Genomic DNA, 16,306 nt, shown 5'->3' on the forward strand with positions numbered 1-16,306 from the left:
TGGGACATATGGCCCGCTCACAGACCGTATGTCCCGGAGGGCATACGGTCGTGTGCATGAGCCCTAAGAATGCTAATAGCCCATGAATTCAATCAAAGTATAGTATAAAGTAGAAAAGAAGTATCAAAAAGCAGTACATCCTAAAGATATAAAATATAATATTCTTTATTATAGCCAGCAAGACAAAGGGGTTAAAATATTGTATACGATAAAGATCCTATTAGGGATCCACGATCCCACATATAAGTGCACTGCACACTTAATTCTCAAGAAAAATAATACTGGTACCCAGAAAAACCAAAAATGTAGAAATCTAATCTAATAAAATATCACACATGATATCTGATGTCAAAAATAGATAAATACTGTACAATATAAAGGAGATGCCCAGGTTAAGTTGTGCACATTTTTCAGCCCAGACATATTGGTGGTGGCACCAGCTGCCTCATGAGTCTTAAATTGAAAGCAAAACCTATGGGGTCGAATACAATCCTTTGGATCTGATAACACACTGCTCAGAATTCTTACCTCCTTCATGTGAATTTTTATCTGACTCTTAATACCAATAGCAGGACTTGGTTTATCCATATAAATTGTCAGCTTTCTGAGATGTCCACCGCTCATTATAATGAGTGGCTCCAAATCCGAAGGACCAGAATCAGCAAGGCCATAATATGCCACAACATATGTCATTACCCCTCCATAGGACATTAGCTGTCACAAGACAAAACAGTGCATAAAATATCAAATATTCCAAGTACTAAATCAGAGAGAAGGGTAGAAAATCCTAAAATACTATTAAAGGAAATTATATATTACAGTGTTTATATAGAAATTAGACACATTTTTGAACATTCATGTTGCTGATGATCCATCGATTATCACATTTTCTATTATGGAGATGTATTTGTCCTATATACAACAATGTCGGTCTGTACTGTATATTAGGGTTTCAGCCTCCATTGTCTTATATGGGGCAGATAAAATTCTGTAATACAAATTGCTAGTTACTGCGGTGCCAACAAGTCAATTTTCAAATTGTGATGTGTTCCGGTTTTGCACAAAAATGTGTGAGTTTTTCTACTTTTAGTCCACTCGTCATAGTTCAAGAAAGTGGATGAAACTTTGTTGGCCCAACAAATTTACTGTAATTTACACCAGAGACTAGCTTAACTTATAGATCAAATATTTCTGGAAACAGACTGTCAGAAAATGCACCAAATTTATTAAAGGGCTTGCCGCATCTGGGATATTCATAGTATACTGATAGGATACACCATAAATATATGATAGGTGCAGGCAGTGTTCCCTGTAAGCTGCGCGTGCGCGCAGCTTCCTTTGTGCTTCCACTCAGGACCTCTGCAGGCCCGCTCACCGCCGCAGCCCGGACTTCATGTAATGGTGTATGCCTGTTCTGTACTCTGGGGAAGCCCACCCTGGCAATGCACACAATTTTCACTGTGTGCATTGCTGTAGTGGGTGGCCCTAGAAGTCAGAAAAGGCACCCGACATACTGCCCACAGTTCCCTTAACGTCCTGATGTTATCCAGTGTCAGGAAGTTCCTGTGCGGCGCTCCAAGCTGGCCCCGCCTCCTTCCTCATGCGCTGCTGCTATTGGAAGAGGAGAACATGTGCATTGCGGCAAAAGAGGGGAAAAGAGAAGGGGACGGCATGTTCTTAGACCTAGCCCCCCAGCCAAAATGTTGAAGTGGCGTCCGATATCCCCAAGGGCCAAGTAATTGTAAGTTTTCATGTGAAATATGTTTGTTATACACATATAGCATACACTGTGCCACACAATATACAGTATACCTCTACACTGTGTAGGGCTTATACTTTTTATTGTACAGCATGGTGCAGGGGTTATATTGTCCAGCATGGTGTAACCTCCATACATATGCTGTATAATATACAGTATAATCCCTGTACCATGCTATACAATGTACATTATAATCCATACACCATGCCGTACAATATACAGTATAGTTCATACGCCATGCTGTACAGTATACAGTATAGGTCATACACCATGCTGTACAGTATACATTATAATCCCTGCACCATGCTGTATAATATACATTATAATCCATGCACCATGTTGTACAGTATACAATATAATCCCTGCGCCATGCTGTATAATATACATTATAATCCCTGCACCATGCTATACAGTATACATTATAATCCATACACCATGCCGTTCAATATACAGTATAGTTCATACACCATGCCATACAATATACACTATAGTTCAGACACCATGCCGTACAATATACAATATACAATATAACACCTACAATGTGGGGTTATTGTGTATATTGTACGGCATGGTGTATGGATTATAATGTATATTGTACGGCATGGTGCAGGGATTGTAATGTATACTGTACAGCATGGTGCAGGGATTATACTGTATATTATACAGCATGGTGCAGGGATTATAATGTATATTGTACATCATGGTGTATGGATTATAATGTACATTGTATTGCATGGTGTAGGGGTTATATTTTTTATTGTACAGCATGGTGTATGGATTATAATGTACATTGTATTGCATGGTGTAGGGGTAATATTGTATATTGTACAGCATGGTGTATGAACTATACTGTATATTATACAGCATGGTGTATGAACTATACTGTATATTATACAGCATGGTGTATGAATTATACTGTATATTGTACGGCATGGGGCAGGGATTAAATTGCATTCTTTACTGCAAGGTGTAGGGATTATACTGTATATTGTACAGCATGGTGTAGGGGTTATACTGTATATTGTACAGCATGGTGTATGGATTATAATGTATATTACACAGCATGGTGTAGGGATTATACTGTATATTGTACATCATGGTGTAGGGGTTATATTATTTATTGTACAGCATGGTGTATGAACTATACTGTATATTGTACAGCATGGTGTATGGATTATACTGTATATTGTACATCATGGTGTATTAACTATACTATATATTGTATGGCATGGTGCAGGGATTATAATGTATTTTGTACAGCATGGTGTAGGGATTATACTGTATATTACACAGCATGGTGCAGGGATTATACTGCATTGTACGGGATGGTGCAGGGATTATACTGTATTGTACGGGATGGTGCAGGGGTTACACGGTATGCTCTTTGATGTGACAATTATCTTAGGTTTTCCTATCGCCCAAATTTGATGGTGCTGTGCCCTGCTGTAAGCCGACCCCGCTCAGCAGCTGCCAAGGCTTAGAGGGAACACTGGGTGCAGGTCCCTATCTAAAGAACAAGGTCCTGAAGTGAATGGAAAGCCAGCCACACATGTGACACCACCCTTCCATTCATGACTATGGAACTTCCAAAAAACAGCCCGTGAAAACAGAGCTGGGCTATTTTTACACGTGCCATAGCCATGAATGGAGGGGTGACTATGCATAGGGGACTTGCTCTCCATTCACTTTTGGGCCCCGTTCGTTAGATAGGAGCATGTCTCAGAGGTAGGATCCACACCTATCACTGTGCCATAAATCTCCTGGATGAGAATATCACTTTAAGAGGACTGAGCTAGCCTCTTGATTTGCTCATACATATCTCAGAATTACTTCAATACAATATAATGTATTTCACACTAACAACAGGAGTCCCATAGTGGGCTCTTACTGTACCCCCTGAATTACCCATCATGTCAGGAATATAGTTACAGTACTAATAACCTAGCCAACAAGATCAACATGACAGCGCTCATAAGACACTGGACTTACCTTATCACCCAGGAACTGCTCTGGCAACCGCCAGTAGAACGTATCTGAGAAGAGGGTCTGCCTTATGATCGATGCATCTAGCAGCATATCAACCTCCTCGGAAAACACTCCATCTGTTGTCCCATCCATATTACCCAGAGATACCACACGGAGAAGGGACTGGCCCGGGACCAGGGAAATCTAAAACACATTTCCAGATATTCATTTTAATTAGATGTTATGCAAAGCTCAATGTAAAATTTCAATTGTGCTGTATATGTCATGCCGGAACACAGCTTATTTCTGGCGAAGTTTACAAGTTCTATAACTTTACATTTATGTCTAATTTGATTTATAAATGAAGACCTTAGTTGTTTTTAGGTCATTTAACTGTACTCCGATTGCTCTGAAGGACTTACCGGGATGTGCACATGGTCTTCAATCTCAGCACACAACTGGGAAACCCCAGAACAGAAGCATGGTGAGCAACCAAGAGGGTTATCAGTACGAAGCGCAAAAGTCCCACTTTTACATTCGTTACAATAGCTTCCAACGACGTTTTCCTGCAGCAGAAGGGATTTGGACACACATACATATTACATAGTGATTGCACATGTTCCGCACAAGCTCAGTCCTGAAAATAAATCATAATACATTGCTGTGACTTTTCTGTACAAACTCCAGTAGACTAATCTTAACCATATACTGATAGATCCTAGGGAATGATACAAGGGGTAAAGGTGCCCATGCACCTTCAATAGCAGTCGTCTCACATCTACAGTATCTTTCCCAATTTCCCCATACACATACACACTGCTAGACATCTCAGACCGCTGACAGATACTTCTAGATACTTCTAGTGGTGGCTTATCACCTTGGTGAACAAGATCACTCTCTGACTTCTCATCCCTGACATCATCTGGGAGAGTCATAAGGGCCCCATACATATTAGATTGTTGGCCAGTCCCCTGAAACATGGCAGTTTAGGCCAACAATAGCCTAAACTGTATGGATGCCTAAAAACAGTACAAATATTACCATAATATTTTACATGTATGGTCGCAGGAGATGAGATTTTCCTCATCTGGCCCTAAGGGTACAGCCACATGGTCACGAATTCATGATGTACAGTAGTTTTGTACTAAGCCAAGGTCAAGAGTGAATTCAGAAAAGAGGAGAGGTTGTGTCTGTCCTTTATAATTTTTCTCCTTTTATGATCCACTCCTGATTTTTGCTTCAAAACTGCATCAGGAAACCTGAGTGTGCGGCTCTACCCCAACACTCACTGGAAATGTATGTAGAGCAGGTCCTATTAGTTCCGTCAAGTTGAAAAGGAAGTTTAAAAGTAAAATACTATTACACATATAACACATAAAGTCTCACTGTAGTATTTTTAGTGGCGTGAGAGACACAGAAAACTATCCCGGAAGTTTAACTTAGGTTCCTGGATGCTGATGTAAAATCTACAACTATTACATTTCATTTATAACTTGTCATCTTATGTGGCCGGTGGGCCATTCCTCCCTTAGGCACCAGAGCCTGAGTGAGACTGCATCCACTGCAGTGATCTATAGTTAAGAGTCTAGAGTAAGTCATGTTAGCTGCTCTTTCTACACTGCTCAAAAAAATAAAGGGAACACAAAAATAACACATCCTAGATCTGAATTAATTAAATATTCTTCTGAAATACTTGTTCTTTACATAGTTGAATGTGCTGACAACAAAATCACACAAAAATAAAAAATGGAAATCAAATTTTTTAACCCATGGAGGTCTGGATTTGGAGTCACACTCAAAATTAAAGTGGAAAAACACACTACAGGCTGATCCAACTTTTGTTTTAAGGACATTACATCAGTCAAAATGAGGCTCAGTAGTGCCTGTATGACCTCCCTACAACGCCTGTGCATGCTCCTGATAAGGTGGCGACGGTCTCCTGAGGGATCTCCTCCCAGACCTTGACTAAAGCATCTGCCAACTCCTGGACAGTCTGTGGTGCAACGTGACGTTGGTGGATAGAGCGAGACATGATGTCCCAGATGTGCTCAATTGGATTCAGGTCTGGGGAACGGGCGGGCCAGTCCATAGCATCAATGCCTTCGTCTTGCAGGAACTGCTGACACACTCCAGCCACATGAGGTCTAGCATTGTCTTGCATTAGGAGGAACCCAGGGTCAACCGCACCAGCATATGGTCTCACAAGGGGTCTGAGGATCTCATCTTGGTACCTAAAGGCAGTCCGGCTACCTCTGGCGAGCACATGGCGGGCTGTGCGGCCCTCCAAAGAAATGCCACCCCACACCATTACTGTCACGGCTGTATGTGAGCAACAATAGTACACACAGTAAAAGAGCTACTGACCGGACCCAAACTAGGGAGGATAAAGGGTGACCCCTGTCAGACCCTCAAAGCTCTCCCTATGCTGCTAAGCACATGCCCGGATCCAAATGGCGGAACGAGGCATGCCCACGTACCTAAGACTGATGACCACTGTAACCCCTACAATAGTGGAAGGGGCACGGCCACCGGTGCCCTACTCAGTATATGGAGGGAACCGTGGCCACCTCAGATCCAGTCAGAAAATGATCTGGTACACAACAATGTCTGTACACTTAGCTGAAGGTGTTGCAGCCGCAGAGAAGACGGATCCAAGGACAGCTGGCAATATCCGGAGTGCTTGCTGCAGCAGAACACAGGTCCAGTGAACTGATAGCTACAAGTGAAGATACTAAAGCAAGAGCTACAACTGAAATGAGAACTATAATCCACGCCCTACAATAGGAGGAGGGGTGATATAAAGAGAGGGAAATCAAACGCATGAGGAACAGCTGGGAGGAAGGAAACCAAAAGTAAACAGAGCAATGAGAACTCCTCCCAGCTCTAGTAGTGACATCATCACAGGGGTGGAGAAACAGAGCTGTGAGAACGTCCCAAAGCTCTGGTAGTCACAATTACTGACCCAATGCCAAACCGGTCATGCTGGAGGATGTTGCAGGCAGCAGAACGTTCTCCACGGCATCTCAAGACTCTGTCACGTCTGTCACATGTGCTCAGTGTGAACCTGCTTTCATCTGTGAAGAGCACAGGGCGCCAGTGGCAAATTTGCCAATCTTGGTGTTCTCTGGCAAATGCCAAACGTCCTGCACGGTGTTGGGCTGTAAGCACAACCCCCACCTGTGGACGTCGGGCCCTCATATCACCCTCATGGAGTCTGTTTCTGACCGTTTGCGCAGACACATGCACATTTGTGGCCTGCTGGAGGTCATTTTGCAGGGCTTTGGCAGTGCTCCTCCTGTTCCTCCTTGCACAAAGGCGGAGGTAGCGGTCCTGCTGCTGGGTTGTTGCCCTCCTACGGCCTCCTCCACGTCTCCTGATGTACTGGCCTGTCTCCTGGTAGCGCCTCCATGCTCTGGACACTACGCTGACAGACACAGCAAACCTTCTTGCCACAGCTCGCATTGATGTGCCATCCTGGATAAGCTGCACTACCTGAGCCACTTGTGTGGGTTGTAGACTCCGTCTCATGCTACCACTAGAGTGAAAGCACCGCCAGCATTCAAAAGTGACCAAAACATCAGCCAGGAAGCATAGGAACTGAGAAGTGGTCTGTGGTTACCACCTGCAGAACCACTCCTTTATTGGGGGTGTCTTGCTAATTGCCTATAATTTCCACCTGTTGTCTATCCCATTTGCACAACAGCATGTGAAATTGATTGTCACTCAGTGTTGCTTCCTAAGTGGACAGTTTGATTTCACAGAAGTGTGATTGACTTGGAGTTACATTGTGTTGTTTAAGTGTTCCCTTTATTTTTTTGAGCAGTGTATAATGAAATGTTGCTATAGAACTAAAGGTTGGTAAATACAGAAATTGCCCACTAGATGGCAGTGTCTAATCAGGCATTTCTCTTGTTGAGCATGAAATCCCATAGACTGCTTAGTTTAAGACATTGTAGCGCCTGCCTATGCACAGACAATAAGGGGGTCTTTTATTAAGACCGCCGTTTTAGATGTTTGTAGACCTGGTTTGAGCGGGGAAAAGTCACAGATTGCAGCGCAAAATATGTATTGGCGTATATCTAGTCAATGACCCCCTAACAGTCTATTGCTCTTGCACAGTTACTAACCTTGCAAGCACAGGTACCAGTTTCTTCTTCACAGCTGCACACTTTCTGTTCATCATCGCACCATGCAGACTGGGTTCCCTTGGCATCGCAGTCACAAGAAATACAGTTGGGGTATTGTCTGTATCCAAATAGACAAGCATTGCATTTCTGCCCACCAAACTCCTCTCTGCATGGGCACTGGCCAGTTGTAAGGTCACACTGGACCCTGCTGGAGCCCTGCCGGCTGCAGTTGCATTCCTACAATAATTCAGAGTAATATGAATAACACTGTGTGCATGCATTTGAGAACTGTTTCAGATGTATAACTGAATAAAACAAGTGACAATAATAACATCACTTAAAGGGGTTGTCTCACTGCAGCAAATAGCATTTATTATGTAGAGGAAGTTAATACAAGCCACTCACTAATGTATTGTTACTACCCATATTGCTTGCTTTGCTGACTGGATTCATTTTTCCACCACTTCATACACTTCTCGTTTCCAGGCTGGATTGCAGGGTGGCTGTGCTTGCACAATATAGGAAAAAGCACAGGCCTATGTGCATTCCCACGGTCCCAGCCACCAGAGAGGCCGGAGCTTTTTTCTATGGTGTGCAAGCACGACCACCACTGATGGATCGCACGGTGGTCAAACCATGGAAACAAGCAGTGTATATTGTGGTGGAAAAATGAATCCAGCCAGCACATACCAATGAAAAAAGGATTCAGAAATGGGGAGGATAGGGAAGCGCTTGCATATCGCACTCTCTCTCCTGGCTGCAGCGGAGGAAGCGAGAAGGACCTCGAAACCCGCTTTAAGCTTCAATTTTTTTATGTACTGTAGTATTCATCTGATTCAAAAACCAAGGAAAATCTCAATATATTCAAGGTTGTTTTAAGCTTGCCTAAATTTGGGTTGGAGTTTTTCTGAAATAAACTGTTTTATATTAAAGTATTTCATGAAAATTCAGACAAATGCCCTGATTTAGTAATCCTAAAGATGGTAGAAGCTTAGACAGGCTGTCTAGACCTGCACCAGATGTATTACAGGAGCTCAAGCTGGATGATAAATCTGGGGTAGCGATAGACACTTTTCTCTATTGACTGGCTTATTTTAAAACAGATTTTTATGCCAGAATTTTGGTGCAAAATGGCACATGTTAGACATTGTTCGCTTTCCCATGAACCCCCACCCCTTGCTGTTAAGCACTGCCATCTTGTCAAGCATGTCGGAAAAAAGTGTTGAAACCCTAGATGTGAAAATTTGTGCCACTTTCTAGACAGATTTATGGCACAGATGCATTAGTAAATCTGGGCCACAGTGTTACCAACTGATCAATTAAAAATGTTCCATCTTGAAGAGGCTCTAAATATTAGCCTCCATTAAAAGAAAATAAGACTATTGAGAAATGAAACGAAAACAATGGAAGAGCTGGTGGACCCTCAGAACAATTTACTTGGCTATACAGTACATATGCCAGGGGTACTTCAGATATGCATATCTCCAAATATCGGTATATGGAAAATCCAGATTCCATGTCATACCAAACATCCAAGCTCAGGATCATGACCCCAGTAGTTGACATCACAGTATTCACACTTTGGCCCATGGGTGTTTGGAGGGCAAACACATTCACCAGTTCTTGGGTTGCAGTTGTTCTGTGTGTGAGCGCAGTCACAAGCTACAGATGAAGACAAATAGATCAGACAAACATGGAGAGCTAGAGACATAACGTAGACTAAATCAGATGAACTATACATTTGGAACAGAATTTAATAAAACCACTTTCACACTATAACATACTATAATTCCTTTAAAATGGCCATAGACATCATGTTGGTTAAAATTAAAAGAAAGACAATCTAAGCCTTGAATCACACACAAAACCTTTTCCACGGCTTTTTCATCCAAACACAGCATTGGATACAGAAGACAGAAGAATTAGAAGTCTGTACCTCCTTTTTGGATCCCTTCATGGCTTTGTCTAAAGAAACTGCATCAAAAACTACATATTATCTCCCTATGCCAGTTTGTTTTCTGGCGAAAAAAAGGAGGACCCCGCAATAACAGTAGAACAAGACAGGTTATTTACCCCAACTCGGGAATCAAGGCATAATGGAATTGCTTATCTATTAAACAAGGTGGGCATCCCAATAACAGTAGTACAGTGATCCCAATGGCCTCAGGATACAATAATTTCAACATACAATGGTCTTTTCTGACCCATCGTAAGTTGAAACTAGACTCAACATACAATGCCTCAGACTCAGATTTAACCCATCAAGGCCACTTTCCTGGTAAAATAGCTGGATTAGTTGCTAGTTAGCAGCTGTCCCTGACTGTTATATGTAAGGAATTGTTTTACCTGTCTTAGTTATCTGCTTATTTTTCTTAAATCTTCATTTTCTCTTATCTTGGATGATATTTTGGAACTGATTACTCAACTTACAATGGTTTCAACATACAATGGTCTCCCTGGAACCAATTAATATTGCAACTTGAGGGACCACTGAATTACACAGCTTATTCACTGCAAATTGAGAATCAAGGCCTCATGAAATGGCACTGTTCAAATAGATAACTCTGTGCCCTACACAGGGGTTTATGCAAAGTGGGCTGTCTCCTATGGATCCATTCAGGTTCAGATTACACATCCTGCACTTTTCCTATGTAATCCCTATGCTCAACCTACAATGTGTATAAACTCTCCCTATGATCTCCCTACACTGTCCCTGCAATCTCCCTATTCACTATTTCACAATTAAAGGCTTCTTGGACACTATCTCTAGCGCTTGTTACATCTCTCCCTATGCTCAGCTCATAGTGAAATGGCAGAGACCATGCGGGATGAGGCTTTTATAGGGCTGTAACATCACAGGGACTAGCTAGCTGCTGATTGGCTGTGTGCATGGCATTATGGGTGATCTCGTGTTCACAGGCTTCTTACGTTCACTTTGTAATCTGTAAGAATGATTCATTACTACGATATCAGTATTATATCAGTATCAGTATTATATTACTTTTATTACAAACCAGGAAGAAGAATTCTAGTATGGGGGATAAGAGAAAACTGCAAATGAGGTAAATTTTAAAAAAAAAGCAATTGATGAAAATAAACTTTAGAGTGAAAAGCAGCACAACCTTTTAACATTCAATTCTGGTCAAATTTCCAGGACACATATCATAACTATTATAATTAACACCATTATAATTAAAGTACACATTTTAAAACATGTCTAATAACACTTACGTGTGCAGCCACCCTCATTATATCCGTAAAACCCATGAGCACAGATGTCACATTTGTCACCTGCCACGCCAGCAACACATGGGCACTGCCCAGCATCATTGCACTCTTCAGAGGTTGAACCTGACTGACTACAGTTACATGGAAGACAGCCAAGACCAGATGTCAAGCCATAGAATCCAGGCTGGGGAGAAAAATATCACCATTAATGGAGATTAATGGAGACCATGGCAGTGAGTGTAAAAATTGAAGATAAAAGTGGTAGAATAGCTGCATATAAAATGTATAGGTCTAAGATTAATTAAAGGCTATGGACACCTTTGGGGGAATTTATTTTAATTTTTTCTTATTGCATTGTACTAATTTTGAGCTAAAAATTCTTTTTTCAGTTGGTCTTTATTCAAAATTTGGAAACCTTTTCTATATGCATCCTTGACATTCTGTAGTATCCTGCTGTCTGTTTTCATTCTGTTCCATCAGGCTGCTCAGCTGAACTCTGACCTTATAAACACTCTTTATAGTTCAGTTCTTATCTAACTGATAATAATGTGACTTAAATAAGTGTTTATGACCTTTTGGTAATTTAGTGAGAAGGCAGAACTGCTGAATATTTTTAATAAAGGCCAATTAAAAATATATATTTTTAGCCCAAAATGAGTAAAATGCAATCATAAAAAATTTGACCTCGAAGGGCTACATAGCCTTTAAAGGTCTAGGCATAAAAATGTATCTCTTACCTCACACTGGTCACATTGCTTCCCGAATACATTAGGTTTACAATCACACAAGCCAGTTTCATGGTGGCAAACTGCAGACACTGAACTATTTGGGTGGCATTCACATGCTAAAAATACAAAATACATACATGAATAAAATCATACACAATACATGAATAAAATTATCATTGTGTGATATTTGTATGCTATCATTATCTTGCACACTAAACTGTCCACTAGTAGAGATATTAAAGATGATTATTATAGAACATAGTCATGTCAAACATGGTAGGGCACATAAATACTCTCCACATGCTCAATAATATGCTTGCTAATGGATTCTCCAAATACCTACCAGTACAGTTCTTTGTCAAGATGGCATCACCATAGAACCCTTCTGCACATCTTTCACACTGGCGCCCAGCGGTGTTACCAATGCATCTGAGACATTCTCCTGTCAATGAATCACAATGACCATCTTCAAATGGATCAATGTTGCCATTGCAGTCACAAGGGACACAAGATCCTCCAAGCACCAATGGATTTCCAAAGTAGCCATTTGCACACCTAGAAAAAAGGCAGAGTGATGTGACGGTCGGCATTAGATATTACATTATCAAGACATTGTAATTAGAATCTAATTATACTGGTGAACACAACAAATGAGGCCAAGACACATCTAATGCAATAATAATATGGTCATGTCAAAGTTAAGCTCACATAAACTCATGCTTATCCCAACTAAATCTCAATCATTTATACATCCTAAAACATCAAAAACATTTAAAGTATACCTGTAGCTTAGCAAAGCTATGATCTGTGAGGGGTCCGAGGGCTAAGACCTTCATTGATCGCTAGAACCAGGAGAAAGAAGCGCTGCCTCTCCTCATTGCAGGAGATAGCCTGGAGATGGTCTTGAAGACTTTCAACTGAGCCCATCTTCAGGAGCAAGGAGAAGTTCTAGCAATCTGTGGACTCCCACTGATCAAAACCTTTGATATAGTATGTCACTATGACATATCAAAAGTTTTACTAAAGAACAGGTACGTTTCAAGACATGACATAGAACGTGATGGTAAATTCACAGGACAAGTCCAAAGGCTAAGTGATTAGAAACAACTGCGGTTCAGGACACAGTTCTATGTGAACGTCCTACTTCATTTATGCCTCATGGAAGCAGGGGTCAGCACCATTTTTAGTCCTGATCAGTTAGTCCAGGAAATGACCAAGGGTTATATCATTTACTGTGCAGAGACAGGGGAATACTGCACCCATATAAGGCCTCATGCACACAACTGTATCCATTTAGTTGTCCACAAATAGCAGATCCACAAAATATGGATGCGGTCCTTGTGCCGTCCACTATTTTTATGTTGACCCACTGACTTCAATGGATTCGTGGGCCGCATTTTGCATTATGATCCGTGTGGTTTCTGCATCTGTATGTCCTATACTGTTCCACAAAATGCGGAGCACGAACCAATTGAAGTCAATGGGTCCACAAAAATTATGGGTGCAACACAGACAGTATCCGTATATTGCGGATCCGCAATTTGAATGTGCATGAGGTCTCAGAGGGATACATTCGAGATACATGCCTTCTGATTATTTTTATTAGAAAGCATTAATTCAGTGTCAATTGGCTTCTAATAAGCACTAAATACGTAAGGTAAGAATCCTATTACTTACTGAAGGGCAATAAGCATGGCCTTCAGGTTAGGCCTCCTGCACACGACCGTTGTGTGCACCCGTGGCCGTTGTGCCGTTTTCCGTTTTTTTTCGCGGACCCATTGACTTTCAATGGGTCCGTGGAAAAATCAGAAAATGCACCGTTTTGCAGCCGCATCCGTGATCCGTGTTTCCTGGCCGTGAAAAAAATATGACCTGTCCTATTTTTTTCACGGCCAACGGTTCACGGACCCATTCAAGTCAATGGGTCCGTGAAAGAACACGGATGCACACAAGATTGGCATCCGTGTCCGTGATCCGTGGCCGTAGGTTAGTTTTTATACAGACAGATCCGAAGATCCGTCTGCATAAAAGCTTTTTCAAAGCTGAGTTTTCACTTCGGTGAAAACTCAGAACCGACAGTATATTCTAACACAGAAGCGTTCCCATGGTGATGGGGACGCTTCTAGTTAGAATACACTACAAACTGTGTACAAGACTGCCCCCTTCAGGTGCCCCCTGGTGCGGCACCTGAAGGGGTTAATTGTGCTGATCACGGCCCCCTGTAAGAGATCAGGGCTGCCAGGCAGCAGGGGGCAGACCCTCCCCCCCCTCCCCAGTTTGAATATCATTGGTGGCCAGTGCGGCCCCCACCCCCCTCTATTGTAATAATTCGTTGGTGGCCAGTGCGGCCCCCCCCCCCTCCCTCCCTCTATTGTAATAATTCGTTGGTGGCACAGTGTGCGCCCCCCCCTCCCTCCCTCTATTGTAATAATTCGTTGGTGGCACAGTGTGCGCCCCCCATTGGCCCCCCCTCCCTCTATAGCATTAACAACATTGGTGGCCAGTGTGCGGCCTCCCATCTCCCCCCCCCCCCATCATTGGTGGCAGCGGAGTTCCGATCGGAGTCCCAGTTTAATCGCTGGGGCTCCGATCGGTAACCATGGCAACCAGGACGCTACTACAGTCCTGGTTGCCATGGTTACTTAGCAATAGTACAATAGTAGAAGATTCATACTTACCTGCTGCTGCGATGTTCGTGTCCGGCCGGGAGCTCCACCTACTGTAAGTGACAGGTCTGTGCGGCGCATTGCTAAATGAACCGTCACTTACCAGTAGGAGGAGCTCCCGGCCGGACACGAACATTGCAGCTCCCAGGTAAGTATGAATCTTTTACTATTGTACTATTGCTAGTAACCCGCTGCCACCAATGATCGGGGGGGGGGGGAGGGGGGAAAGATGGGTGGCCGCACACTGGCCACCAATGTTGTTAATGCTATAGAGGGAGGGGGGGCCAATGGGGGGCGCACACTGTGCCACCAACGATTTATTACAATAGAGGGAGGAAGGGGGGGGGCGCACACTGTGCCTCCAAAAATTATTACACTAGAGGTCCATAATGTTGTTAATGCTATAGAGGGAGGGGGGGCCAATGGGGGGCGCACACTGTGCCACCAACAAATTATTACAATAGAGGGAGGAAGGGGGGGGGCGGGGGGGGCACACTGTGCCGCCAACGAATTATTACAATAGAGGGAGGAAGGGGAGGGGGGGGCCGCACTGGCCACCAATGATATTCAAACTGGGGAGGGGGGGGGGGTCTGCCCCCTGCTGCCTGGCAGCCCTGATCTCTTACAGGGGGATATGATAGTACAATTAACCCCTTCAGGTGCGGCACCTGAGGGGTTAATTGTGCTGATCACGGCCCCCTGTAAGAGATCGGATGCTGCTAGGCAGCAGGGGGCAGTCATGTACACAGTTTGTAGTATATTCTAACTAGAAGCGTCCCCATCACTATGGGAACACCTCTGTGTTAGAATATACTGTCGGAAATGAGGTTTCACGATCTAACTCATATCCGACAGTATATTCTAACATAGAGGCGTTCCCATGGTGATGGGGACGCTTCAAGTTAAAATATACCATCGGATTGGAGAAAACTCCGATGGTATAAAAGGGACTCCAGACTTTACATTGAAAGTCAATGGGGACGGATCCGTTTGAAATGGCACCATATTGTGTCAACGTCAAACGGATCCGTCCCCATTGACTTGCATTGTAATTCAGGACGGATCCGTTTGGCTCCGCACGGCCAGGCGGACACCAAAACGACTTTTTCATGTCCGTGGATCCTCCAAAAATCAAGGAAGACCCACGGACAAAAAAACAGTCACGGATCACGGAAAAACGGGACCCGTTTTTGCGGACCGCAAAAAAATACGTTCGTGTGCAGGAGGCCTTAGTATTAGGAAAAGACTAGAATAAAACTCTGACAATATATCAGCAGGAAATTAGGTCTCAGAAACTAAAAATACCTACTTCTCACATTGTGCCCCTGTATAGCCGGGAGCACACTGGTCACAAATAACATCTTCATCACTGGACACGTAACAAGTTGGGCTGAAACTGAAATGATAGAAAATATAAAATTATTAAAAAAAGAAGAAATAAAGCTAAGCATTGTCACAAAGATTTCCCACCATTGTAAGGATACATGACTGCAAGGGTTCAGTATTGTCTGTCACTATTGGTGGCGCACTTTCTGTATGCCTATACCCCACATGGGAGAGAAACATTTACATCTATGGAGAAAATAATGTGAATTAAAGTGGGCAATTAAAAGAACATGATGTTTCTCACTTATTGGAAGAGATGGTCAAAGGACAGGCACATAGCTGGCAGTCCTGTGGTGTTCCGTCAGTAGGGTCCCCGTAGAAGCCTGGCAGACACTGGTCACAGTGAGGACCTGTAGTGTTGTGTTGACAACCCTGAGGAATACAATTACAAGCTAGTATTAGAATCTGGAGTAATACAACCATTCACAGCAAGGTGGCAGTGCTCCA

General features: G+C 42.9%; 1 protein-coding gene across 1 annotated transcript in view; it reads right to left on the reverse strand.

Moving 5' to 3' along the window:
• The window catches only part of LAMA1 (laminin subunit alpha 1), a 170,965-nt gene that overhangs the window by 72,488 nt on the left and 82,171 nt on the right, over positions 1-16,306 (reverse strand). The window contains exons 17-26 of the mRNA XM_040432573.1: positions 16,104-16,231; positions 15,783-15,869; positions 12,151-12,362; positions 11,817-11,923; positions 11,083-11,263; positions 9,377-9,513; positions 7,852-8,088; positions 4,147-4,290; positions 3,749-3,928; positions 529-714 (exon numbers count right to left, since the gene is read on the reverse strand). Of these exons, the coding sequence (XP_040288507.1) occupies positions 529-714; positions 3,749-3,928; positions 4,147-4,290; positions 7,852-8,088; positions 9,377-9,513; positions 11,083-11,263; positions 11,817-11,923; positions 12,151-12,362; positions 15,783-15,869; positions 16,104-16,231 (1,599 nt within the window). The remainder of the gene's footprint in view (positions 1-528; positions 715-3,748; positions 3,929-4,146; positions 4,291-7,851; positions 8,089-9,376; positions 9,514-11,082; positions 11,264-11,816; positions 11,924-12,150; positions 12,363-15,782; positions 15,870-16,103; positions 16,232-16,306) is intronic.

This window comes from Bufo bufo, chromosome 5 (genome assembly GCF_905171765.1).
Source record: "Bufo bufo chromosome 5, aBufBuf1.1, whole genome shotgun sequence".
In the NCBI taxonomy this organism is placed as follows: Eukaryota; Metazoa; Chordata; class Amphibia; order Anura; family Bufonidae; genus Bufo; species Bufo bufo.